This window comes from Mesoplodon densirostris, chromosome 19 (genome assembly GCF_025265405.1).
Source record: "Mesoplodon densirostris isolate mMesDen1 chromosome 19, mMesDen1 primary haplotype, whole genome shotgun sequence".
Classification (NCBI taxonomy): domain Eukaryota; kingdom Metazoa; phylum Chordata; class Mammalia; order Artiodactyla; family Ziphiidae; genus Mesoplodon; species Mesoplodon densirostris.
The window spans coordinates 59,725,157-59,751,129 of NC_082679.1; the positions used below are offsets into that span (position 1 = coordinate 59,725,157).

Sequence of the window (25,973 nt, forward strand, 5' to 3'; positions counted from 1 at the left end):
CTTCCCTGGTAGCGCAGTGGTTAAGAATCTGCCTGCCAATGTAGGGGACACGGGTTCCATCCCTGGTCTGGGAAGATACCACATGCCACAGAGCAATTAAGCCCATGTGCCACAACTACTGAGCCCGCATGCCACAACTACTGAAGCCTGAGCACCTAGAACCTGTGCTCCGCAACAAGAGAAGCCACTGCAATGAGAAGCCCGTGCACTGCAATGAAGAGTAGCTCCTGCTCTCCACAACTAGAGAAAGCCCTTGAGCAGCAACGAAGACCCAACACAGCCATAAATAAATAAATAAATAAATAAATAAAAAATTAACGTACCAATATGTCATACAATGTCAAGTAGTGGTAGGAACAATGAACAAAAATACTGAGATATCCTAGTTAAAGTGTGTAGTACAGTGTCTCAAATATAATAAGGGGCCAATAAATAGTACCCTTTATATCACTCTTACTATTCAAGTTATGATTTACTACACAGTATCTAAAGAGATACTTTTAAAATCAAAGTCAGCTCATGTCACTCCTTTGTTCAAAACTTTCTGATGCCATCTCATCACACTTAGAATAAAAGCTGTAGTCATCACCATGGCTGAAAGCAGGGTTTCTCTATCTTGGCACCACTGACATTGGGGCTGGATACTTCCTTGTTGTAGGGCTGCCCTGTGCATTGTAGGATATTAAGCAGCATCCTTAGACTCTACACACTAGATGCCAGTAGCACCACTCAACTGTGACAACTAAAAATGCCTCCAGGTATTGTTGGATGTCCCCTGGGGTGGGGGCCAAATCGCCCCAGTTGAAAACCATTGGCTTAATGGCCCCACATGAACTGGCCTTGAACCACTGCTCTGATTTACCTATTATTCCCTTCCTCACCTACTCTGCTCTGGTCAAAATGGCCTCCTTGTTCTTCCTCTAATAATTATGTCCTAAGAGCTCTTCCCTGTGCCTATACAGCCTTCCCTGGGATACCTGTTCAACTGCTCCTGCACAGAGGTGCCTTCCCTGACCTCCATACAGAACCTGGCATCCTCCTCCCCAGTCGCAGCACTCATCACCTCTTAATATCATACGCATTTGTTTGTGTGTTTATTGGATGTATCCCATCTCTATCTACCATGTAAGTTCCATGGGACAGGGACTTGGATGGTTTTATGTACTTCTGTACACCCATGATCTACTATGTGCATAGCACATAGTAGGTACTTAATAAATAGCTGTTGAGATGGCCAGTAGGCACATGAAAAGATGCTCAGCATCGCTAATTATTAGAGAAATCAAAATTACAATGAAGTACCACCTCACGCCAGTCAGAATGGCCATCATTAAAAAGTCTACAAATAACAAATGCTGGAGTGGGTGTGGAGAAAAGGGGACCTTCCTACACTGTTGGTGGAAATGTAAGTTGGTGCAGCCACTGTGGAAAACAGTATGGAGGTTCCTCAGAAAATTAAAAACAGAATTACCATATGATCCAGCAATCCCACTCCTGGTCATATACCCAGACAAAACTATAATTCAAAAAGATACATGCACCCCTGTGTTCATAGCAGCACTATTCACAATAGCCAAGACATGGAAACAACCTAAATGTCCATGGACAGAGGAATGGATAAAGAAGATGTGGTACACATATACAATGGAATATTACTCAGCCATAAAAAAGAATGAAATAATGCCATTTGCAGCAACATAGATGGAACTAGAGATTATCATGCTAAGTGAAGTAAGTCAGAAAGACAAATACCATATGATATCACTCATATGTGGAATCTAACATGTGACACAATGAACCTATCTATGAAACAGAAACAGAATAACGGACATAGAGAACAGACTGATGGTTGCCAAGAGGGAGTGGCGTGGGAGAGGGATGGATTGGGAGTTTGGGATTAGCAGATGCAAACTGGTATGTATAGAATGGATAAACAACAAGGTCCTACTGTATAGCACAGGGAACTATATTCAATATCCTGTGATAAACCATGAATGGAAAATAATATGAAAAAGAATGTATTGGGTTGGCCAAAAAGTTCGTTCGGTTTTTCTCTAAGATGGCTCTAGTGGCATTTAGTTGTCTTTAACTTCATTCGAAACAATTTTGTTACATTGTATTGTGACAGCTGCCATATCAGTGTGCATTTAAAAAAAACTTATCAAAATTGGTGAATTTTTGTGCAGCCATTTTAATGTTGAAGATGAAAAAAAGCAACATTTTCAGCATATTACACTTTATTATTTCAAGAAAGGTAAAAATGCAACTGAAACATGAAAAAGGATTTGTGCAGTGTATGGAGAAGGTGCTGTGACTGCTCAAAAGTGTCAAAAGTGGTTTGTGAAGTTTCGTGCTGGAAATTTCTCGCTAGACAATGCTCCAATGTCGGGTAACTGAGTCACTTTGCTATATAGCAGTAATTAACACAACATTGTAAATCAACTATACTTCAACAAAAAAATAAATAGCTACTGAAAGAATTAATTAATGAATAAATGTATGATTATTAGAAGGATAGGCAGGAACACACAGGATGGAAAAAGCAGAACATTTGTGGGATGATGAAGAAATCAGCCTGACTGGAATACAAGGTAGAGCCTAATCTTGGGCTTGGTTGGGTGTGTTATAGAAATTATTGAAATCCAGGCAGGGTACTTCATCCATTACTTATCAGACAAGAGGGAGCCAGAGAACGTTCATAAGTCGGAGAAAGATATGGTAAGGATGGAGTAGAATTATATTAGAAGCCAGACCCCAACTAGAAAACAATGGAATGAAAGCCTGGATCTAACTAGAAAATAACACAATGTTTTGTGTGTGAGTAGGGATGGCAAATAGCTTCCTCTCTCTGCTGTCTCTGATTGGTTAGGCATATGGGGGGAGTGGGTTCTAAGGGAGAGAGGGCTTTGATTGAACAACGTCCATGGTGGCATCAGAGGGGTGTGGTGGCAGGGACATCCCAACCCTGTTGGAAGGAACTAAGTCATTGTCAGTGATTGTTAATGAAACAGAAAATAGAGAACTTCTGTAAATCAGAGATCTCTTGGATTTCTGGGCAGGATTTGAGTCAACTTTGGCAGGTAGCATCTTGCACCATTATATGTTAGAAGCAGACCAGTGAGTTTTTGGCTACATGTTGGCAAGAAGGACATCCTGTCAGTCAGGAAACACCTTTCCTGTGTAAAAGACGCACAGAGACGTTATTAAGGCAGTCCTTTGCAGATGAAACTATAGATAATCACAGGGAGGAGGAACTAAGCCACCCTGGGATAATGGGGGAATTTAACGACATCTCCAGGTAGTTTTCCCTTCTTTGTGTTACGTTAATCTTAAGTAAACTTACTTTTTATGTAGTAGTGTGCTAGTTTTTTACGGAGTTGCTTAACATGTTTTTACAAGTGTTACTTTGCTTGTAAAGTGTCTTGTGAAATACAGGGTTGGAACCTTTTGAAATAAAATTCCACTAACCAAACCACGGGAAAACAAAGCATCCTGCAACATACTTGACCAGTTCTCTTTAAAACCATCAAAGATATCAAAAACAAGGAAACGTCTAAGAAAATGTCACGGCTGAGAGGAGCCTGAGGAGATAGGATGAATAAATATAATATGGGATCCTGGATGGGATCCTGGAACAGAAAAAGGACATTAAGTAAAAAGTAAGCAAATCTGAATAAAGTATGGAATTTAGTTAATAATAATGATTCAGTATTGGTTCATTAATTACAGAAAATGTAGCATACTAATATAAGATGTTAATAATAGGGGAAACTGCCTGCAGGGTATATGGGAACTCTCTATACTCTCTTCCCAATTTTTCTATAAATCTAAAACTGCTTAAAAAATTAAAATCTATTTTTTCGAAAAGACCCACTTTACCTTGAGATCTTGGGCATGAAATAAGGTAACATATATAAACATATATACTCAGACTTTTGGGACCTAGATCCCAGCACTGTTTTAGGCCCAGAGGACTGAACAGTGAAGTAGAGAACCCAGTAGATTCCCTGCCCTGATGGAGGTGACCTAGTTCTTTTTCTTTCCTGCCTGTATTCTTCTCCAGTGGGGTGTTCACTAAAGGAGGGACTTTAAGTTCTCTGTAAACAAAAACTAGGGCCTGTAGTTCCCAGGACTTTTCTATTTATAACATTCATTACTCTCTGTTTTAATGATTTACCTAATGTCTGTCTCCCCCAAACCAGGGTTTCTTCACCTCAGCACTATTGCCATTTGGATCATTCCTTGTAGTGGGGTCTGCCCTGAGTGCTGTTGAGCAGCATCCCTGGCTTCTACTACTGGAGGCCAATAGCACTCTCAGAGTTATGACAACCAGAAATGTCTCCAAACATTGCCAAGCATCCAGGGGGACAAATTCACTCGTGACTGAGATCCCTGCCTTAGGTGATTCTCGACCCTGGCTGTACACTGAAATCACTTGGAGAGCTTTAGAAGCTATTGCCAATACTAAGCCCCATCCCAGGCCAACTAATTAAGACTCTCTGGGGATGGGGTCTGGGCACTGACATTTTTTAGAGTATCTCAGTGATTCTAGTGGGACTCACGATTGAGAACCTCTGTTCTAGGCAGTAAGCTTCATGAAGGCAGGGAAATGTCTTTCTTTTATGGTGGTATTTCCAGGACCTAACACAGTGATCCCTTAGTGAATGAAAAATGAATAAATGAATGAATGAATAAAGGTGAAGAGAGGCAGGAAGACATGTCAGAAGTTAAATGTGGCATTTAGGGAAAGCCAGAGCACCACATTTTTTTATGGTCATGGACACCAACTGTTGAATAGATTCTTCCTATTTCTTTTGGAGGAGATGGGCATTTAATAGATTTTTTAAAGGTATTCTCTGAGTCTCTGCAAAGGCACCCTAAGAGGAAATGGTCTGGGGAGGTTTGGCTGAGTCCCCTAGTACTGCCAAGAAGGAGTTTTCACAGTCTTGTCTGGATACTTAACTCACCTCTTTCTAATGGCTTCTGGTCTTGGCTGAGGATTTCTGAAATTCTGGCCACCTCAGCTGACTGAACATCAAGCCCATCAGCATCAATTTCGGGGATGTCAGTATTGAGTTTCATGTCTAGTGTTTCTTAACTGGCATACTCTTAACACATGTAATATGAAATCTTGGACAATTATGATGTCATTTTCTGTGGCATTTGAGGATGTATATCCCTAACTTGGTAGCAATCTGATGGGAGGCTGAGCTGAGGTGGCTTTTTTTTTGTCATGAAATGCAGAAAAGGAGCTATAGCTGGATGTCAATGTCTTAGGATGAAAGGCACGGGTACTGAATGGGGGGTGAGGATTGGGAGAGAAGGTTTTGGTCCTAAGTAACTGGAAGGAGGGTGATGCCATTTAGGAGAATAAGAAATTCCAGAAGGTGAAGCAACTGGGGGCAATTGGTGATGAATTCTGTTTGAATTTGGAATGGCAACAGGTGGAGTTCAGGAGAGGTTTCAGGACTGGACTGTGGTCTGGAAAGCCAGCCACTTGCTCAAACCCAGCAGGGCTACTTTTTTTTTTTTTTTTTATCTTACTCACAAGATACAATCAGCACACACAGCAGACGAAGGAGCAAGGTAAAAGCCCAGCAGACCAAACAAATGAAGAGGAAATAGGCAGTCTACCTGAAAAAGAATTCAGAGTAATGATAGTAAAGATGATCCAAACTCTTGGATAAAGAATGGAGAAAATAGAAGAAACAGTTAACAAGGACCTAGAAGAACTAAAGAGCAAACAAACAATGATGAACAATGAATGAAATTAAAAATTCTCTAGAAGGAATCAATAGCAGAATAACTGAGGCAGAAGAATGGATAAGTGACCTGGAAGATAAAATAGTGGAAATAACTACTGCAGAGCAGAATAAAAAAAAAAATAATGAAAAGAATTGAGGACAGTCTCAGAGACATCTGGGACAACATTAAACGCACCAACATTCAAATTATAGGGGTCCCAGAGAAGAAGAGGAAAAGAAAGGGAATGAGAAAATATTTGAAGAGATTATAGTTGAAAACTTCCCTAATATGGGAAAGGAAATAGTTAATCAAGTCCAAAAAGCACAGAGAGTCCCATACAGGATAAATCCAAGGAGAAACACGCCAAGACACATATTAATCAAACTATCAAAAATTAAATACAAAGAAAAAATATTAAAAGCAGCAAGGGAAAAACAACAAATAACATACAAGGGAATCCCCATAAGGTTAACGGGTGATCTTTCAGCAGAAACTCTGCAAGCCAGAAGGGAATGGCAGGACATATTCAACGTGATGAAACGGAAAAAGCTGCAACCAAGATTACGCTACCCAGCAGGGATCTCATTCAGATTCTACGGAGAAATTAAAACCCTTACAGACAAGCTAAGAGAATTCAGCACCATCAAACCAGCTTTACAACAAATGCTAAAGGAACCTCTCTAGGCAGGAAACACAAAAGAAGGAAAAGACCTACAATAACAAACCCAAAACAATTAAGAAAATGGTAATAGAAACATACATATCTATAATTACCTTAAATGTAAATGGATTAAATGCTCCAACCAAAAGACATAGACTGCCTGAATGGATACAAAAACAAGACCCGTATATATGCTGTCTACAAGAGACCCACTTCAGACCTAGAGACACATACAGACTGAAAGTGAGGGGATGGAAAAAGATATTCCATGTGAATGGAAATCAAAAGAAAGCTGGAGTAGCAATTCTCATATCAGACAAAATAGACTTTAAAATAAAGACTATTACAAGAGACAAAGAATGGCACTACATAATGATCAAGGGATCGATCCAAGAAAAAGATAAACAATTGTAAATATATATGCACCCAACATAGGAGCACCTCAATACATAAGGCAAATGCTAACAGCCATAAAAGGGGAAATCGACAGTAACACAATCATAGGAGGGGACTTTAACACCCCACTTTCACCAGTGGACAAATCATCCAAAATGAAAATAAATAAGGAAACACAAGCATTAAATGATACATTAACCGAGATGAACTTAATTGATATTTATAGGACATTCCATCCAAAAACAACAGAATATACTTTCTTCTCAAGTGCTCATGGAACATTCTCCAGGATAGATCATATCTTGGGTCACAAATCAAGCCTTGGTAAATTTAAGAAAATTGAAATTGTATCAAGTATCTTTTCTGACCACAACGCTATGAGACTACACATCAATTACAGGAAAAAATCTATAAAAAACACAAACACATGGAGGCTACACAATACACTACTTAATAACCAAAAGATCACTGAAGAAATCAAACAGAAAATCAAAAAATACCTAGAAACAAACGATAATGAAAACACGACTACCCAAAACCTATGGGATGCAGCAAAAGCAGTTCTAAGAGGGAAGTTTATAGCAATACAATCCTACCTCAAGAAACAAGAAACATCTCAAATAAACAACCTAACCTTAAACCTAAAGCAAGTAGAGAAAGAAGAACAAAAAACCCCCAAAGTTAGGAGAAGGAAAGAAATAATAAAGATCAGATCAGAAATAAAGGAAAAAGAAATGAAGGAAACAATAGCAAAGATCAATAAAACTAAAAGCTGGTTCTTTGAGAAGATAAACAAAATTGATAAACCATTAGCCAGACTTATCTAGAAAAAAAGGGAGAAGACTCAAATCAATAGAATTAGAAATGAAAAAGGAGAAGTAACAACTGACATTGCAGAAATACAAAGGATCATGACAGATCACTACAAGCAACTCTATGCCAATAAAATGGACAACCTGGAATAAATGGACAAATTCTTAGAAAAGCACAGCCTTCTGAGACTGAACCAGGAAGAAAGAGAAAATATAAACAGACCAATCAAAAGCACTGACATTGAGACTGTGATTAAAACTCTTCCAACAAACAAAAGCCCAGGATCAGATGCCTTCACAGGCGAATTCTATCAAACACTTAGAGAAGAGCTAACACCTATCCTTCTCAAACTCTTCCAAAATATAGCAGAGGGAGGAACACTCCCAAACTCATTCTACGAGGCCACCATCACCTTGATACCAAAACCAGGCAAGGATGTCACAAAGAAAGAAAACTACAGGCCAGTATCACTGATGAACATTGATGCAAAAATCCTCAACAAAATACTAGCAAACAGAATTCAACTGCACATTAAAAGGATCATCCACAATGATCAAGTGGGGTTTAACCCAGGAACGCAAGGATTCTTCAATATACACAAATCAATCAACATGATACACCATATTAACAAATTGAAGGAGAAAAACCATATGATCATCTCAATAGACACAGAAAAAGCTTTTGACAAAATTCAACACCCATTTATAATAAAAACCCTCCAGAAAGTGGGCAGAGAGGGAACTTACCTCAACATAATAAAGGCCATATATGACAAACCCACAGCCAACATCGTTCTCAATGGTGAAAAACTGAAACCATTTCCAGTAAGATCAGGAAGACAAGGTTGCCCACTCTCACCACTATTATTCAACATAGCTTTGGAAGGTTTACCCACAGCAATCAGGGAAGAAAAAGAAATAAAAGGAATCCAAATTGGAAAAGAAGAAGTAAAGCTGTCACTGTTTGCAGATGACATGATACTATACATAGAGAATCCTAAGGATGCCACCAGAAAACTACTAGAGCTAATCAATGAATTTGGTAAAGTTGCAGGATACAAAATTAATGCACAGAAATCTCTTGCATTCCTATACACTAATGATGAAAAATCTGAAAGAGAAATTAAGGAAACACTGCCATTTACCACTGCAACAAAAAGAATAAAATACCTAGGAATAAACCTACCTAAGGAGACAAAAGACCTGTATGCAGAAAACTATAGGACACTGATGAAAGAAATTAAAGATGATAGAAACAGATGGAGACATATACTATGTTCTTGGACTGGAAGAATCAACATTGTGAAAATGACTGTATTACCCAAAGCAATCTACAGATTCAATGCACTCCCTATCAAACTACCAATGGCATTTTCCACAGAACTAGAACAAAAAATTGCACAACTTGTATGGAAACACAAAAGACCCCTAATAGCCAAGCAATCTTGAGAAAGAAAAACGGAGCTGGAGGAATCAGGCTCCCTGACTTCAGACTATACTACAAAGCTACAGTAATCAAGACAGTATGGTAATGGCACAAAAACAGAAATATAGATCAATGGAACAGGATAGAAAGCCCAGAGATAAACCCACGCACATATGGTCACCTTATCTTTGATAAAGGAGGCAAGAATATGCAATGGATAAAAGACAGCTTCTTCAGTAAATTGTGCTGGGAAAACTGGATAGCTACATGTAAAAGAATGAGATTAGAACACTCCCTAACACCATACACAAAAATAAGCTCAAAATGGATTAAAGACCTAAATGTAAGGCCAGACAGTATAAAACTCTTAGAGGAAAACATACGCAGAACACTCTATGACATAAATCACACCAAGATCCTTTTTGACCCACCTCCTAGAGAAATGGAAATAAAATAAAAAATAAACAAATGGGACCTAATGAAACTTCAAAGCTTTTGCACAGCAAAGGAAACCATAAACAAGACAAAAAGCCAACCCTCAGAATGGTAGAAAATATTTGCAAATGAAGCTACTGGCAAAGGATTAATCTCCAAAATTTATAAGCAGCTCGTGCAGCTCAATATCCAAAAAACAAACAACCCAATCCAAAAATGGGCAGAAGACCTAAATAGACATTTCTCCAAAGGAGATATACAGACTGCCAACAAACACATGAAAGGATGCTCAACATCTTTGCTCATTAGAGAAATGCAAATCAAAACTACAATGAGATATCATCTCACACCAGTCAGAATGGCCATCATCAAAAAATCTAGAAACAATAAATGCTGGAGAGGGTGTGGAAAAAAGGGAACACTCTTGCACTGCTGGTAGGAATGTGAATTGGTACAGCCACTATGGAGAACAGTATGGAGGTTCCTTAAAAAACTACAAATAGAACTACCATATGACCCAGCAATCCCACTACTGGGCATATACCCTGAGAAAACCATAATTCAAAAAGAGACATGTACCAAAATGTTCATAGCAGCCCTATTTACAATAGCCCGGAGATGGAAACAACCTAAGTGTCCATCATCAGATGAATGGGTAAAGAAGATGCAGCACATATATACAATGGAATATTACTCAGCCATAAAAAGAAATGAAATTGAGCTATTTGTAATGAGGTGGATGGACCTAGAGTCTGTCATACAGAGTGAAGTAAGTCAGAAAGAGAAAGACAAATACTGTATGCTGACACATATATATGGAATTTAAGAAAAAAAAATGTCATGAAGAACATAGGGGTAAGACAGGAATAAAGACACAGACCTACTAGAGAATGGACTTGAGGATATGGGGAGGGGGAAGGGTAAGCTGTGACAAAGTGAAAGAGCGGCATGGACATATATACACTACCAAACGTAAGGTAGATAGCTAGTGGGAAGCAGCCGCATAGCACAGGGAGATGAGCTCGGTGCTTTGTGACCGCCTGGAGGGGTGGGATAGGGAGGGTGGGAGGGAGACGCAAAAGGGAGGGGATATGGGAACATATGTATATGTATAACTGATTAAATTTGTTATAAAGCAAAAAATAAAAAATAAAATAAAAGGTTAAAAAAAAAAAAAAACTGCAATGAGGTATCACCTCACACCAGTCAGAATGGCCGTCATGAAAAAATCTACAAACAATAGGGCCTCCCTGGTGGCGCAAGTGGTTGAGAGTCCGCCTGCCGATGCAGGGGATACGGGTTCGTGCCCCGGTCTGGGAGGATCCCATATGCCGTGGAGCGGCTGGGCCCGTGGGCCATGGCCGCTGAGCCTGCGCGTCCGGAGCCTGCGCGTCCGGAGCCTGTGCTCCGCAACGGGGGAGGCCACAACAGTGAGAGGCCCGCATACCGCAAAAAAAAAAAAAAAAAAAAATCTACAAACAATAAATGCTGGAGAGGGTGTGGTGAAAAGGGAACATCTTGCACTGTTGGTGGGAATATAAATTGATACAGCCACTGTGGAGAACAGTATGGAGTTTCCGTAAAAAACTGAAAATAGAACTACTATATGACCCAGCAATTCCACTACTGGGCATATACCCTGAGAAAGCCATAATTCAAAAGGAATCATGTACCACAATGTTCATTGCAGCACTATTTACAATAGCCAGGACATGGAAGCAACCTAAGTCTCCATCAACAGATGAATGGATAAAGAAGATGTGGCACATATATACAATGGAATATTACTGAGCCATAAAAAGAAATGAAATTGAGTTATTTGTAGTGAGGTGGATGCACCTAGAGACTGTCATACAGAGTGAAGTAAATCAGAAAGAGAAAAATAAATACTGTATGCTAACACATATATAGGAAATCTTAAAAAAAAAAAAAAAAACGGGTTCTGAAGAACCTAGAGGCAGGACAGGACTAAAGACGCAGACGTAGAGAAGGGACTTGACACGAGGAGGGTGAAGGGTAAGCTGGGACGAAGTGAGAGTGACATGGACATATATACACTACCAAATGTAAAATAGCTAGTGGGAAGCAGCCGCATAGCACAGGGAGATCAGCTCAGTGCTTTTTGACCACCTAGAGGGGTGGGACGGAGGGAGATGCAAGAGGGAAGAGATATGGGGATATATGTTTATATATAGCTGATTCACTTTGTTATAAAGCAGAAACTAACACAGCATTGTAAAGCAATTATGCTCCAACAAAGATGTCAAAAAAAAAATTGACGTGAAAAAATCTAGCTATTTCCCAGGGCCTCACCACCCAACAAGTTACTATCCTTTAAGAGTGCCAAGGGCAAGGAAGGTGGGGTGTCAGTAGTACAACTGTCAAGTATTTTCTCTTCCTGGATTAGGAGCTGAGCCTTGTATGGCTCTCAGGAAAGTCTTAAGTGCACTAGAGTTTTATTCTATTTATCTACCATTTTATTATACCTCAATCTATTTTATAGGGAACAGGCTGTGTCAACATGAGGGTGGCAATCTGATGCATTGCTTAAATCTTAAACAAGGGAGGGGAAAGTCCTTTCCTCCTTAGTTTTCCACAGGTTTCCAGATAAACAGGGCTAGCCCCAGATGACCTTTGTTAAGTGGGACAAAGAATTGCCTGTGTGCTGGGCTGCGGGTGGGGGTGGGGTGGGGGGGTGGCGAGTCCCAGTGGTGAGGATGTTGGCCACAGAAATGTGCATGGGCATTAGGAAGTGGTGGGTCCTGATCTGAGAGCATGACCCGTGGGAAGGGGCAGCTTTGGGATCCTCAGCTTGAGCTCCTGAGTTCATTGGAGGAACGCAGGCCCGGAGTTGGCCCGTCTCCTGGTTAATCAAGAGAAACCATCGATCTGGCGTTTCAGGTGAAATAGCTGGACTCTAAGTGTTTATTTAAATGTTTTACGAAACACAGTGTGTGGGCCAAGCAAAACACATATTCAGAGCGTGTCCTCTTATTTGGTATCAATACATAGCAGGTCCTCAATTTGTGTTTGTCTATTCCACTGATAGAACTGAAATTCCACTATGAGAATGGGCCTTGATACCTCTGAAGATGCTCATCCACTGAGAAGCTCTGCTTTAAGCTGCTGTTGTTCAAAGATATTGATAAAGGGGAGACTTGGAGGAGCTTTAGGGACAGGGTCTGGGAGAGATGGGACCACTGGCAGAAAGCAGAGGGTAGTCCTTGGCCAATTCATCACTGTGGTTAGAATAGCTGTGATGACCTCTTGAGATAAGAACTGAACTGAAAATCCTTTTGGTTCCAGGAACTAGAAGTAGCCAATGAAAGGAGTAGCATGGATTAAAAATTTTCAAAAAAACCCAGTTGCCATTTATTTAACTAACACCTGGATAGTAACTGCCATATGCCAGGCTGTGGTCCAATTACTTTAGTATTTATAATCATTTAATCCTTCTAACGATCTTATGAGGCAGGGCCTAGTATCACCTCACTTTATAGATGAGGAAACTGAGGCACAGAGAGGTTAACTGGCCAAGGTCACACAGCTGGTAAGTAGCACAGTGAGGATTTGAACCCAGGTATCCTGGCTCAACAATCCAGGCTCGGGCTTCCCTGGTGGCACAGTGGTTGAGAGTCCGCCTGCCGATGCAGGGGACACGGGTTCGTGCCCAGTCTGGGAAGATCCCACATGCTGCGGAGTGGCTAGGCCCGTGAGCCATGGCTGCTGAGCCTGCGCTTCCGGAGCCTGTGCTCCGCAACGGGAGAGGCCACAACAGTAAGAGGCCCGCGTACCGCAAAAAAAAAAAAAAAAAAAAAAAAAAGAATCCAGGCTCTCATCATTTCTCTCTCTACTGCATTTTGACAGGGAGAATTTTATCATTTAGAGAAAAATGATGATTTATGGTTTTGTAGACTATATAGAAATAGCTAAAACTGGTTTATGTAATATTAATTTAAAAATTAGTTGTCAAATCATATGTGTGCTATAACTGTAATTGTTAAAGAACAGTGTATAGGAAAAAAAGACTAGAAGAAAAAGTACGAAACTTATGAAAGTTATGTTAGATTGGTGAGGTTATGGATAGTTTCTTCTTCTTTTGTTTATCTTTTTGTTCTTAAAGTTTTATTACTTACATGATGTTTTACTAATGTCTAGAAATTGTTTACAAATTCTTCCCCCTTCATCTCTCTTTCTGAATGCAGCTTCCAAGGGACCAGCTTGTGTCCAAGAGCACATGCAGTCTGTCTTTACAGGGTGGGTGTGTTTCATTCAAGGGACCTAGCCCTGAAGAACTTCGGAAGTTGAATTATTCACAACTTGCCTAATATAAGACTTGACCCAACAAATGATGGGATGTGTTTCTGTTCAACAGCTAATCCGGCGCCCCCATGTGGTAATAGCGTAAATCCACTTACAATTAGCCCACCAGCTCTGAAACTATACAATTCTTAATTCTTCTGAATTAAAGTGATTCACGTTTTCGTTTTTCACACAAATTGACTTTATTAATATTTTAGAATAAATCACTATTTCACATTCATTCCTATTTTGCAAAAATGGGACTCTAGTACTCGTTGCTTGCTCCAAACTGATGGATTTCCAGGCCACTAGAGATAGAATAATCTTAAAGGGCATAGCTTAAAACCACCCCCAGCATCTTCCCCACCCTCTATTGGGGTAGACATCCAACTCAATATGTTTGCTGGGACTTATTTTTGAGTCAGGAACCCTAGTGCCATAGGACTCTCTCTCTCTCTGCATTTTTAAGGCATTAAGGCCAATGCCCTTTTTTTAAAAAAAAAAAACATTTATTTATTTTGGCTGCACCGGGTCTTAGTTGCAGCACACAGGATCTTTGTTGTGGCACGCGGGATCTATAGTTGTAGCATGCAGGCGTCTTAACTGCAGCATGTGGACTCTTAGTTGTGGCATGCGTGTGGGATCTAGTTCCCTGACCAGGGATCGAACCCGGGCCCCCTACATTGGGAGCGCAGAGTCTTACCCACTGGACCACCAGGGAAGTCCCAAAGCCAATGCCCTCTTAAGTGCCAATTTAGCCAACTCATGCTTTTATTTGATCACCTACTATATGCTAAGCCTTGTGCTCTGGAAGCTTTGAGTATTTTACACTCCAGATGTTTATATGCCAAGCCCTGCCTGGGTTCCAACCTACCTCTGCCATGTGCAGCTGAATGACTTAACCCTTTTGTGTTTCAGTTTCCTCCTCTGTAAAGCAATGATAGTAAAATGACTTATCTCCCAGGGTGGTTGGAGTTAATATGTGTGAGGCTGGCATTAGAGTCATACTAGGTATGATACTTTTCAGAGGTTACTATTGGGTAACTTATGAAACACTTTGCCTTTTCACGAAGGCCCCCACCTTGTCTTTGTGTTTCTGGAGTGCACAAGGGCTACTCTATCTAGACAGGGAGCGGCTCCCCAGCCACATACTTTCCCAAGGCCCTCTTAATCCTGCACAGCCCTAAGACACCAGGGCTAGCATAGCTTGATCTCTAACAGGAGATCAGAAATGATGTCTGGGTTAGAGCCATGCTACTGATAACAAGTCACATATGACAGGCTGGGCCTTGTGCAGAACATCCTCTGTCTTGTTGACTTCCAAGGTCAGTCTAGGAGGGAGGTACTGGTATAATCCCACTTTCCAGATGAGGAAGTGGAGGATCCACATGACTGTATGTAACATTTCCCAAAGCTCAGACATGGGAGAGGCAGAATCAAGCAGTCTGAGTCTTAATCAAGATGTTTAGCTGACTGTCAGTAGAGGCCAACTCCCCATCTACCAATATCATGAATGTAAAGGCCTGTAAATCAAGAAGGATGTCATGTGCCTAGTATTATTTTTTAAAAAAAGATTATAGTAATTATAGGCATTGTTAAGCACATCACAAATATCAACTGGTGTAGGCACCATTATCAAGCCTATTTTACAGATGAGGAAGCTGAGGCACAGAGAGGTTAAATAACCTGACCAGGTTGCACAGGTAGGGATGGTGGGGCCAGGCTCAAAACCAGGCCTCTATGCTACCTTTTCTCACTGGTAAGGACAAACACATGGCCTCCCGTGAACTTTGGCTTTCTTAATTCAATGTCAAATAAAAAAAACAAATCCAGGTTTTGTATGGAAAGACTTTATTCTACAGGGTTGATTACTATGGGGCCAGGGGCAGGACTGTTGCAGTGAAGGGAACACTTTGACCACAGGTCTGCAAGTATCTCAAGGGTTAGACAAAAGAGTTTTGCTTTCATGGGGGCGGGGGGGGGGTGAACATGTCTGAAAAGAACCAGGTGAGGGGAATGGGGATAGGCCAGGAGTGATCAGACGGCAGAGGAGGGACCATCTTCTCTGAGGCCAGCCTGTTCTCAGGAGGAGCTATCTGCTGCCTCAGGCTGACCGTGGGCCAGGGCTTGGGGTAAGGAAAGAATCTATACCAGAGTTTGGTTAACAAGCATTTTGTTCCAGTGACTCACTGGGGACAAAGTTTATCTTGTCATTCATGAAGCAAAGGGTTGGAATTTTGAGGGCCTGGGTCTGGCCTTGTCATTGGTAAACAAGGAGGGCATCCCTCAATTCTCTCTAATTCACATGGAGAAGGTGACTCCTTTGCAGGAAACTATTTCCCAGAACACAAAGAGTGGAAGTGGTTTTTTTTTTGTTGTTGTTGTTTGCGGTACGCAGGCCTCTCACTGTTGTGGCCTCTCCCGTTGCGGAGCACAGGCTCCGGACGCGCAGGCTCAGTGGCCATGGCTCACGGGCCCAGCTGCTCCGCGGCATGTGGGATCTTCCCAGACCGGGAAACGAACCCGTGTCCCCTGCATCGGCAGGCGGACTCTCAACCACTGCGCCACCAGGGAAGCCCTGGAAGTGTTTTTTAACTTTTGCTGTTTTCCAGGACCACAGGGCTTGGTAAAGTTCAATATGTCCTCTCTCATTTTGTGGCTAGCATCTCCCGTAGGCCAGGCTCTTCCTAGGAATTTTCCGCAGAGAGTTAGATCCTGGATTCACGAAGCTGCCTAAGCTGGTCTAAGGCATTACCTTCGAAACTGTCTTTGGATCATTCTCTACTCAGAGAAAATGGGGTCAGGATCAAAGTGTCTCTTCCTTCTTTAACTTAGCATAATGTTTTCAAGATTCATCCTTGTTGTAGGGTGTATCAAAACTCCATTCCCTTCTATTGCTGAATAATATTCCATTGTATGGCTAGACCACGTTTTGTTTATCCACTCCGCCACTGATAGATGACCCTTTCTCACCTTCCTTGGTAGGCACCCTGTCTGAGTTTATTTGCTGCTTGGAGCTGAAGGCCACAGCCTGCATCTCTGTACCACAGGAGGATTCTCTCTGCGCAGAGGCAACATGCTAGCATCCTGATATGACACAAACCTTTCAGGGGAACTGGGAGCTTTAAAACCCATGGCCCCAATAGGCCCAGCCACACCACCCAGGAGGCAGAAGCACAGGGTGTGGTGTGTCACAAATGGGAGGGGCCTTCTGTGAACACCTGCTCTCACCCAGCAGAGTGTGTATCCCCTGGCTCCAGGTTCACGCTTCACTCCAGTCCGGTTCTGAGTTAGTTATTTCCAGGTTAATTCATATCCTTCCTTGCTGGGCCACAGGAGGCTCATTCAGAGGCTGGCTTCCCCAGACCTTCCTTCTCTGCTTTCACAGATAAAGGAGAAGGTGGTCCAGGATGACGAAGAGTCATGCACTGGGATTCAGGTCCATCCCTTCTATCTCTGTGACCTTGGCCTCTCTCATTTTCACTTTCCCCATCTGTAAAATGGGAATGATCATCTCTACTGGAGACACGGGGAGGATAATTTTACAAGACAGATTTAACCACCAGTGACATTTGGTGGTTTCCAGGGAGAGACCACATGCATTGCACCCACCACATGGTGAACTTGCCCCTGTCAAAGATCTGGCCTCAGATCTTTTTTTTTTTTTCCTCGAAAATACTTAGCTTTATTAGAGAAATGGTACTAAAAATAACAAAGATTCAACCAACATTTGCTCTATTCTACTTACATATCATAAATAAGAAGCTTTGATGCAAGACACACACTCCTTCACAATCTTTCCACGCAGACCCTGAAGCTCGATTTGTCCAACGGCAGGTCCATTTCTACAGGGCAAAGCTACATTTGCACGGCTCGCAAAATTGTTATATGCATGTAGTATTATATTTTAAAACCAGAATTCTAATGTGCTCATTTACAGCACAGCAGAGATCTGTCACGTGGCCCAGACCAATTGAGGTCTGCCTCAATTGGTACGGTCTCCTCCTCTGACCAGGACCAGGCAGGAAACCATGCACACACAGGTAGATGTGGACATACAAGAAACAAAGTAAAGTGCAATCAACTATGGTAGCCAGACGCCTTCATCTTGTGTTAGGAGGGGCAGAAGTGCCCACATCTTCTGTCTGAGGGGCAGAAGTGCCCGCACCTCTTCCTAAGGCTGCACTCTCTTGGGCAGTGTTTGCAGACGCCACCTACAATGGCCTCTTGGTAATACCTTTTCCTATACTTATAGGGCCCATCTTCATTCTAATTGGCATGACCTTTAAAAGAAGAGAAATTACACAAGAAAAATCAGTACTCTCTTGCAGCAAAACTGGAAAACATTGTAAAACAAAGCTCCGTCCATTCTGCCTCTCCTCCTAGAGGCAACTACTATTACCATCTTGGTGTCTCTCCTTCCAAATGCCTCCTTTTATATTTGCATGCATGGGTAGGTAGAGAATTAGTTTCCTCCACCCCCGTTTTGGGTCATAAATTGGATTCTGTATAATAATTGCTGTACTATAACATTTTATTTCACTTAACAAAGTATCTTGGAGCAGTATCTATTCCAGTTTATATAGTTCTACCTTATCTTTTAAAATCACTGTGTCATATTCCATCATATGTACCATAATTTATGCAACCATTCTCCAATTCATGGATGTTAAGGTTAATTCCTTCTTTTGCCATTATACACAGTCCTGTAAAGAACATCCTTTGTCTCTGCATATATGTGACTTTTTCCTCTAGGATAGATACTGAGACTTTTTGGGTCTCAGTATCTAAAATGGTCATTGATTTCACCCCTTCACATTTATCAGCAATATCTGTGAATGCCTGTTTCTCTGTCCTTTTGCCTTTTGATGGTGATTATCTTCTCTTTGGAGACAGTAACACTTCTGGTCAGATTCCAGGCAGGTCTTGTTAGCTTCGAAGTCAGACATCTTTTCTGATCACTGACATACTGATCCTTGAGTTGACTGTCAGCATGCTGATTTCCTGAATTTTCTGATTCTTAGGGGGATGCCTGACTGTAGCCCCCAACTGCTGACAAGACAGATTACCTCAAGGTTTACAGGGAAGATTGCCTGACACAGCCAATGTGAAGATGATCTCTCGTCTTTAGAGCTGTAGAAACCATATTAATTGTTACACGTTTATTCTGGTATGGCTCAAAGGGTGATTTTATGTCCATGTTGTCTTCATCTTTGGAATTTCAGGTATCTACGTTTGTACTTGTGGGTGTGAAACAATTTCTCTAGGGTCCGTAATATCCTCCAGAGTGGGTTGGGTAAACTCCCATCTCAAATTCCGGTAGGCTTGACATGTATTTTACATATGATCTTATCCTCTGGTTTCACAAAGCAGTGCACTTAGGGATTTCTATGTGGTTTCTGTTGCAGGTGTCTTCCTAGGATTGATGTCTATTCAGTGGTTTGGGAGAAGGCCATGGCTAGGGAAAAAGTTCTGAAGAGGTGAGAAGGACAGGTGGCTAGGAGCCTTCATCTTTCATAATCCAGAAGGAACTGGTCCCTGTGGGCAGCCTCTGCTATTGTCCTGGGTCCACTATGAAGCAGGACGTGACACTTTGCTACATCTTTAAAATGAAGAAACCAACTCCAAAGTATTAGTTTGTAATGAATGTTTTACTGAAGATTTTATGCAGTGATGGAGGTTATTACATAAAATACTACATGAGGAGATTAATAAAAAAGCTTCCATTAGATGTCTTAGTTTTGCCTCCTACGTTCTTTGGCCACCAGCCACTCCTGGACCCCTCCCCCTCATCAGCATTTCTCCTCCCACTTATGCCCCCACCTCAAATTCTACCTCACCTCCCTTTCTTTCTCATACAGAGAAATTTGTCTCTTGTGGCTTCTCTGACCATTTTCTCACTTAGCAAAAAAAAAAAAAAAAAATCAAACTTCCTCAAGACCTACTCTCTCCAGGGAACATGGACCATCATAAGTAGCATGCAGTGATTTTTTTGTTCAATGATTTTTCCTGCCATTGAGGTTTGAGCCCACTTTGTATTGCCTTGACCCCTTGCAGGTGGCGATTCTGGGATTGGCCATGCTTTGTCCAAGTATCTGGACGAGTTGGGCTTCACAGTATTTGCTGGAGTTCTGGATGAAAAGGGATCTGGAGCAGAGGAATTACGCAGAACCTGCTCCAAGCGTCTCTCCGTGCTCCAGCTGGACATCACCGACCCGCAACAGATAAAAGATGCCCACAGCAAAGTGAAGGAAAAGATGCAGAACAGAGGTACTGCCTTCAGCCACTTGCGCCCTCGAGTGCCCTCCACCCTCCTTGCAAACGCCCAACACTGGTTCCAGCCTCTAATTACCATTGTCCTCTAGTCTGTTCTGGCACCTGGAGAACCCTGTACTGAGCACCTGCCACACGCTGGCACCTTTTGCAGACACGAAGACATTAGGAATGAGTCAGGTGTGGTCCGTCCTCAGAACTTACAGAATTCTCCATCCCATTCCCTCCAGCATCTGCTTGGTCACTCTCCCATTAATTACTGCCCCTCCTCATTTCTTTCCTCTCACCGATATTAACTTGTATTAGACTTAAGAAAATAGCTTCATAATCACTGCCTTCCCTTAGCCACTGCCTTTCTCTTCCTCTTCCTTTACAACCAAGCTCCTTGGAACCCTGCCACCCTGTTTTCACTTCTCACCATGCCTCCCTAAGTGGTCTGGCCAAGCAAATCAGTATTATCCTAAACACCAAGCTCTTAATTTCTCTGCTGTGTTTCAGTGTGTTGATTATCCTCCCCTGCTTGGGCTTTGGGGTCTCCAGCCCCCTCTTGCCCTCCTAGTTCTCTGATCATTCTTTCTGCTTCTCCTGTATGAACCTCTTCCTCCGCCCCTCCCCCCATTCCCCTAAATGTGAGTGTTACTGAGGGCTCCACCCCCAAACTTCCCACTCCATGTTTCCCGGGCTGTATTGTTCTCTCCCTATACCAGGAATTCTCACCCGGGAAGTGTTTTAAAATACCTGTGCTTGGGCCCAGGATGGGCTGTGTAACTTGTGGGGGGGGGGGCCCAGGGCAAAATGCAAATTATGTGGCGCCCCTTGTTTACAAAATGTTTAAGATGTTTAGGTGGTGCCAGCAGAAAATTAAACCAAGCATGAGACCTTTCTGAAACACAGGTCACACACCCGTGATACCCACCCAACCTGGGACCTTCCCCCAACAGATTAAATCAGTATCTACAGGCAATAACTCAGCTAATACTTCCACAATGAGGCCAGTACTGTTGCTCTCCTTTTGCTGAGAATGTCCACTGTAAAGAAGATCCCATTTGGGGGTCTCAGGTATCAATACATTTGAAAGCTCCCCAGGTGATGCTAATATTCTGCCAGAGTTGAGAAACACTGCGATTTAATACGATAACTTCTGAATGTGTGTTACCAACCTAGCTCTCTTCTAAACGTCAGGACCTATATGCATATAAAATTGGTTAGCAGACATCCCATCTCAATTTGTCAAAAACTGACCTCATTATCTTTTTCTCTGCTGCCCGTCTGCAAATCAGTTTACCCTCCTGCATCGGACGACTCAGACACTGGCTCCAACGCCAGCACTGCCACCTAATCTGTCATTCAAGTCAGCAACCTGGGGGGGTCACTTAGACCTGCCGCTTACCCTCGATTTCTGCATCCTATTGGTCCGGAGTCCTGTCAATTCTACGTCCTAGATCTTTATCATCCCGCCCCTTCCTATCATCCCCAGGCAGCTGTGGCTTAACTGGGGCCCTCATCTCCCGCCTGAGCTCCCACAATGGCCTCCTTGCAACCAGGCTTTCCTTCCCCTATGCTTTCCAAATGGAGAGTGGTCTTTACAATGTGCACATCTTACAGTGCCATCCATTTCCTGAAAACCTTTTGATAATCAGAGCCTCCATGTCTTGCATTCCTCCCATGAGCAAGGCCTATGCTTTGCCTCATTGAATGGTGCTGTGGTTCTCCATCCACCACCAAACACCTTAACAAGAATTCGAAGGCCCTTCAGGAAAATGGCCCTTGCCAAACCCTTAATCTGCAATACCTGCTGGTCCACTCAGTAAATTCTGGAATGGTTTCCAGAATAGAATGTACTAGTTTACATCTTTGCACGTCCAGCTTCCTCTTACCCAAATTTCCCTCTTGCCTCACTCCATTCCTCTAGACTTTTGCTTTTGTCCAGCTGCAGACTCTACCCTCAAAGGAGATCTAGCTCAAACATCTCTTGCATGACCTTCCTGGTAATCCAGGTAACATCATTCACTTCCTGTTCTGGACCTTCACCTGATATCCGTTGCCCACACTGGTATTACCAATTATACAAATCTGTCCATCTCTCACTCCTCACCACAAGGTTCCTTGAGAACCAGAACCATGTCTCCAACAGGATTCTTTCAGACGCAAGTGATACGACCCAATTCAAAACTGCTAAAGCATAAAGGGAATGTATTTTGCTTATATAACTAAAAAGGCCCATTGATTTCAGGCATGTCTGGATCCAGGCACTTAAACAACGTCATCAGCACCCAGTCTCTGTTTCTTAGCTCTGCTTTCTCCTGTTTTGCCTTCACTTGGGGGTTTTCCGTGGAGGCCTCAAGCACTTCCTGCTTACATCCTCTTTACAGCTGACCTTCCCAGCAAAAAGAGAGTAATATTATCTGCTTCATTTGGTAGTTGAAGGGGTAGTTATTATATACGGAGCACTTACAAGAGTCCCTGACATGAGGCAAGCAGTCAGTAAGAACTCCTATTTTCCATTCATTCAACATTAAGCACAGCCCCTGGCATATAGTAAGTGCTCAATAAACATCTGAGAAATGAGAGGAGGAGAGAAAAATAGATGGTTGGTAATTAGAAATTAATTTTCAGCCAGTTTAGTAGTGTGTGGTTGTTTTCTAGAAAGGTAGTTTTCCTGGCTTTGCCTTTCACTATCCCTCTTATTATTGACTTGATGGTATCTTGTTAGGAGATATTCAATACAGACCCATCTGGTGAGGCCCAGAGGGACAGTATTGACCATAATGAATGATAAAGTAGTGGTTCTTTTTTTTTTTTTTTTTTTTTAGGCCACGCTGTGCATCATGCAGGATCTTAGTTCCCCAACCAGGGGTTGAACCCATGCCCCTGGCATGGGGAGTGCAGAGTCTTAACCACTGCACCCCCATGGAAGTCCCAAAATACTGGTTCTTGATACACTAATACCGTCCCAGTGTCCTGGGATGAAGGGGTCCAGCGAGTACAGTTTCCAAGGTATGAGCCCATGCTATTTTGGGGCCAGCCTTCTGGAGAGCAATCCTCCTTTGAGGCAGAGTTACCAATACCCCAATACGATACCAATACAGAATTACCTGCTCTCCTCGAGGTCTCTCTCAACTTCAGCCTCCCAAGTCAAAACAAAAGTGGAGCAGTAAAATAGGCTCATTAAAAATCACTAAGAAGGATGTTTGCGAAAGAACCCTCTGGGCCACATGGATAAACCAGAAAACCTCAGCTCCTGCAAGAGGGCCAGCAACTGTGCTGTGTTCCTACACACATATTTTAAAATTATTATGAACATATTGTTAATTATTAATTAATATTATTTAAAAACTATTATTAAGTCTTACAGGTATAATGGGCTTATTGGCTAGCTTAGAGTTTTATGGCAGGAGTTGGCAAGCTGTGGCCCTGTTTTTTCTTTTTTTAACGTTTTATTTTGAAATAATAGTAGACGCAAGCCTCCCCCAGTATTAACATCTTGCATAACTATAGTACAATATCAAAACCAGGAAATTGGCATTGGTATAATCCCCAGAGTTTATTCAGATTTTACCAGCTATACATGCAAGTGTGTATGTGTGTGTGCAATTCTATAACGTGTAGCTTTGCGCAAAAATCACCTCACTCAAGATACAGAACTGTTCCATCACCACCAGGCTTTTTCATGCTACCTTTTTAGAGCCCTATTCTCATCCTTAACCTGTTCTCTATCTCTTTAACTTTGTCATTTAAAGAATTTTCTATAGATCTGCCACCTGTTTTTGTGTAGCCTGTGAGCTCAGGATGGTTTTTACATTTTTAAATGGTTAAAAGAAATCAGGGGCTTCCCTGGTGGCGCAGTGGTTGAGAGTCCGCCTGCCGATGCGGGGGACACAGGTTCGTGCCCCGGTCCGGGAAGATTCCACATGCCGCGGAGCGGCTAGGCCCATGAGCCATGGCCGCTGAGCCTGCGCGTCCAGAGCCTGTGCTCTGCAACAGAAGAGGCCACAACAGTGAGAGGCCCGTGTACCGCAAAAAAAAAAAAAAAAAAAAAAGAAATCAGAAGATTTTTTTGACACATGAAAATTATATGGAATACGAATGTCAATGTCCATAATGTTTTATTGGAAGACAGCCACTCCCATTCATTTACAGATTGTCTGCAATGGCAGAGCTGAGTGAGTAGGAGGTGCAGTGCTAAAATATTTCCTATCCACCCTTTTATAGAAAATGTTTGCTGGTCCCTGTTTTGTTTTTTTGTTTTTTGTGGTACGCGGGCCTCTCACTGTTGTGGCCTCTCCCGTTGCGGAGCACAGGCTCCAGACGCGCAGGCTCAGCGGCCATGGCTCACGGGCCCAGCTGCTCCGCAGCATATGGGATCCTCCCGGACCGGGGCACGAACCCGTGTCCCCTGCATCGACAGGCAGACTCTCAACCACTGCGCCACCAGGGAAGCCCTGGCCCCTGTTTTAGGGCATTCTCAAGCTGCCACCTGCATGTGGACTGGTCAAAGGTGTTCATCAGGCTGAGTGAATTAAAACCTTCATTTGGAGGTGGGAGTGGAGGCATCCTCTCCTCCCATCACCATCCTTGTAATAGCTGTTGAGCTCTTACTACGTGCCAGGCATCATCTCACTTAATGCTCCCAATCATTATTGCGTCTAAGTGTCAGACCACCAACTCAGGTGTGCAAGAAATGTAATTTTATTTTCTATAAGTCAGCGCAATTTCTATTTTGAGCCGTCTTTCTGCCACGTGGCGAAAACCGTTTCAGTCATTTTGAGCTTTATCCCATTTCCCCAGGGTGGCATCTTAAATTCCTGGGGATGGGACATTTCAACTGCGACGGTCAGTGCCTCATGCTGGGCTCTGCTGAGATGTCCAGTGCTCTGTCCAGTCCTCATGCAGGTTGGCTGCTACCTCCCTCTTGGAAGCCATCAGAAAGGCACTGTTAGGGTTGGTGCCTCCTGCCGTTTCTGTGCTTTTGCACGGAGGCTCACTCTGCTCCTCTGCATATCCCACTGGTTCTCACACTTGGGTGTGCATCAGGGTTGCCTCGAGGGCACGTTATGTCACAGTGCTGAGCTTCAACAACAATGTCTGATCATCAGTTTCTGATCCAGCTGGTCTGAGGTGGGGCTCCAGAATTTGCATTTCTAACAAGTTCCCAATTGATGCTGATGATGCTGGTTCTGGACCACACCTTGAGAAACAGCTGGTCTAAACCATGCAGAGGCTCAGGGAACTCAGAGAATCTGCTTCAGGTCTATCTAGCTGAACATACCCCGGATGTTGCTCCTCTGTAAAGAGGACCCAGGGACTTCCCTGGTGGCACAGTGGTTAAGAATCCGCCTGCCAATGCAGGGGACGCGGGTTCAAGCCCCAGTCCGGGAACATCCCACATGCTGCGGAGCAACTAAGCCCGTGCGCCACAACTACTGAAGCCCACGCACCTAGAGCCCGTGCTACACAACAAGAGAAGCCACTGCAATGAGAAGCCCGCGCACCACAACGAAGAGTAGCCCCCGCTCGCCGCAACTAGAGAAAGCCCGTGTGCAGCAAGGAAGACCCAACGCAGCCAAAAATAAATAAATAAATGAATTTGAAAAGCCCAGAAATTAAAGAGGACCCAGGTCACTCACTTCTGCTCCAGATCCCCCTCCCCCAAAACATCTGGAGTTTTTGTATTACCTGTCTGCTACCGTTTAGGGCAATGATTCCAAAGCTTGGTTGTACATTGGAATCACCTAGGTAGGGACTTTATAAAACTACTAATGCCAAGGTCCCCTTTCTTCACCACCCCACAATTTCTGATCTAATTGGCTCGGGTGTGGCCTGGGCATCGGGGTTTTAAAAGCTCCCCAGGTGATTTTAATGTGAAGTCAAAGATGAAAAATCACTAGTTGTGGACAGCGGTTCTCCAAGTGTGGTCCAGGCC

The 25,973-nt window shown here is 42.8% G+C and overlaps 1 protein-coding gene across 1 annotated transcript in view; it reads left to right on the forward strand.

Moving 5' to 3' along the window:
• Window positions 1-25,973, forward strand: part of HSD17B2 (hydroxysteroid 17-beta dehydrogenase 2) — a 70,297-nt gene that overhangs the window by 22,587 nt on the left and 21,737 nt on the right. Inside the window, exon 2 of the mRNA XM_060085406.1 lies at window positions 19,835-20,047. Coding sequence (XP_059941389.1) covers window positions 19,835-20,047 — 213 coding nt within the window. The remainder of the gene's footprint in view (window positions 1-19,834; window positions 20,048-25,973) is intronic.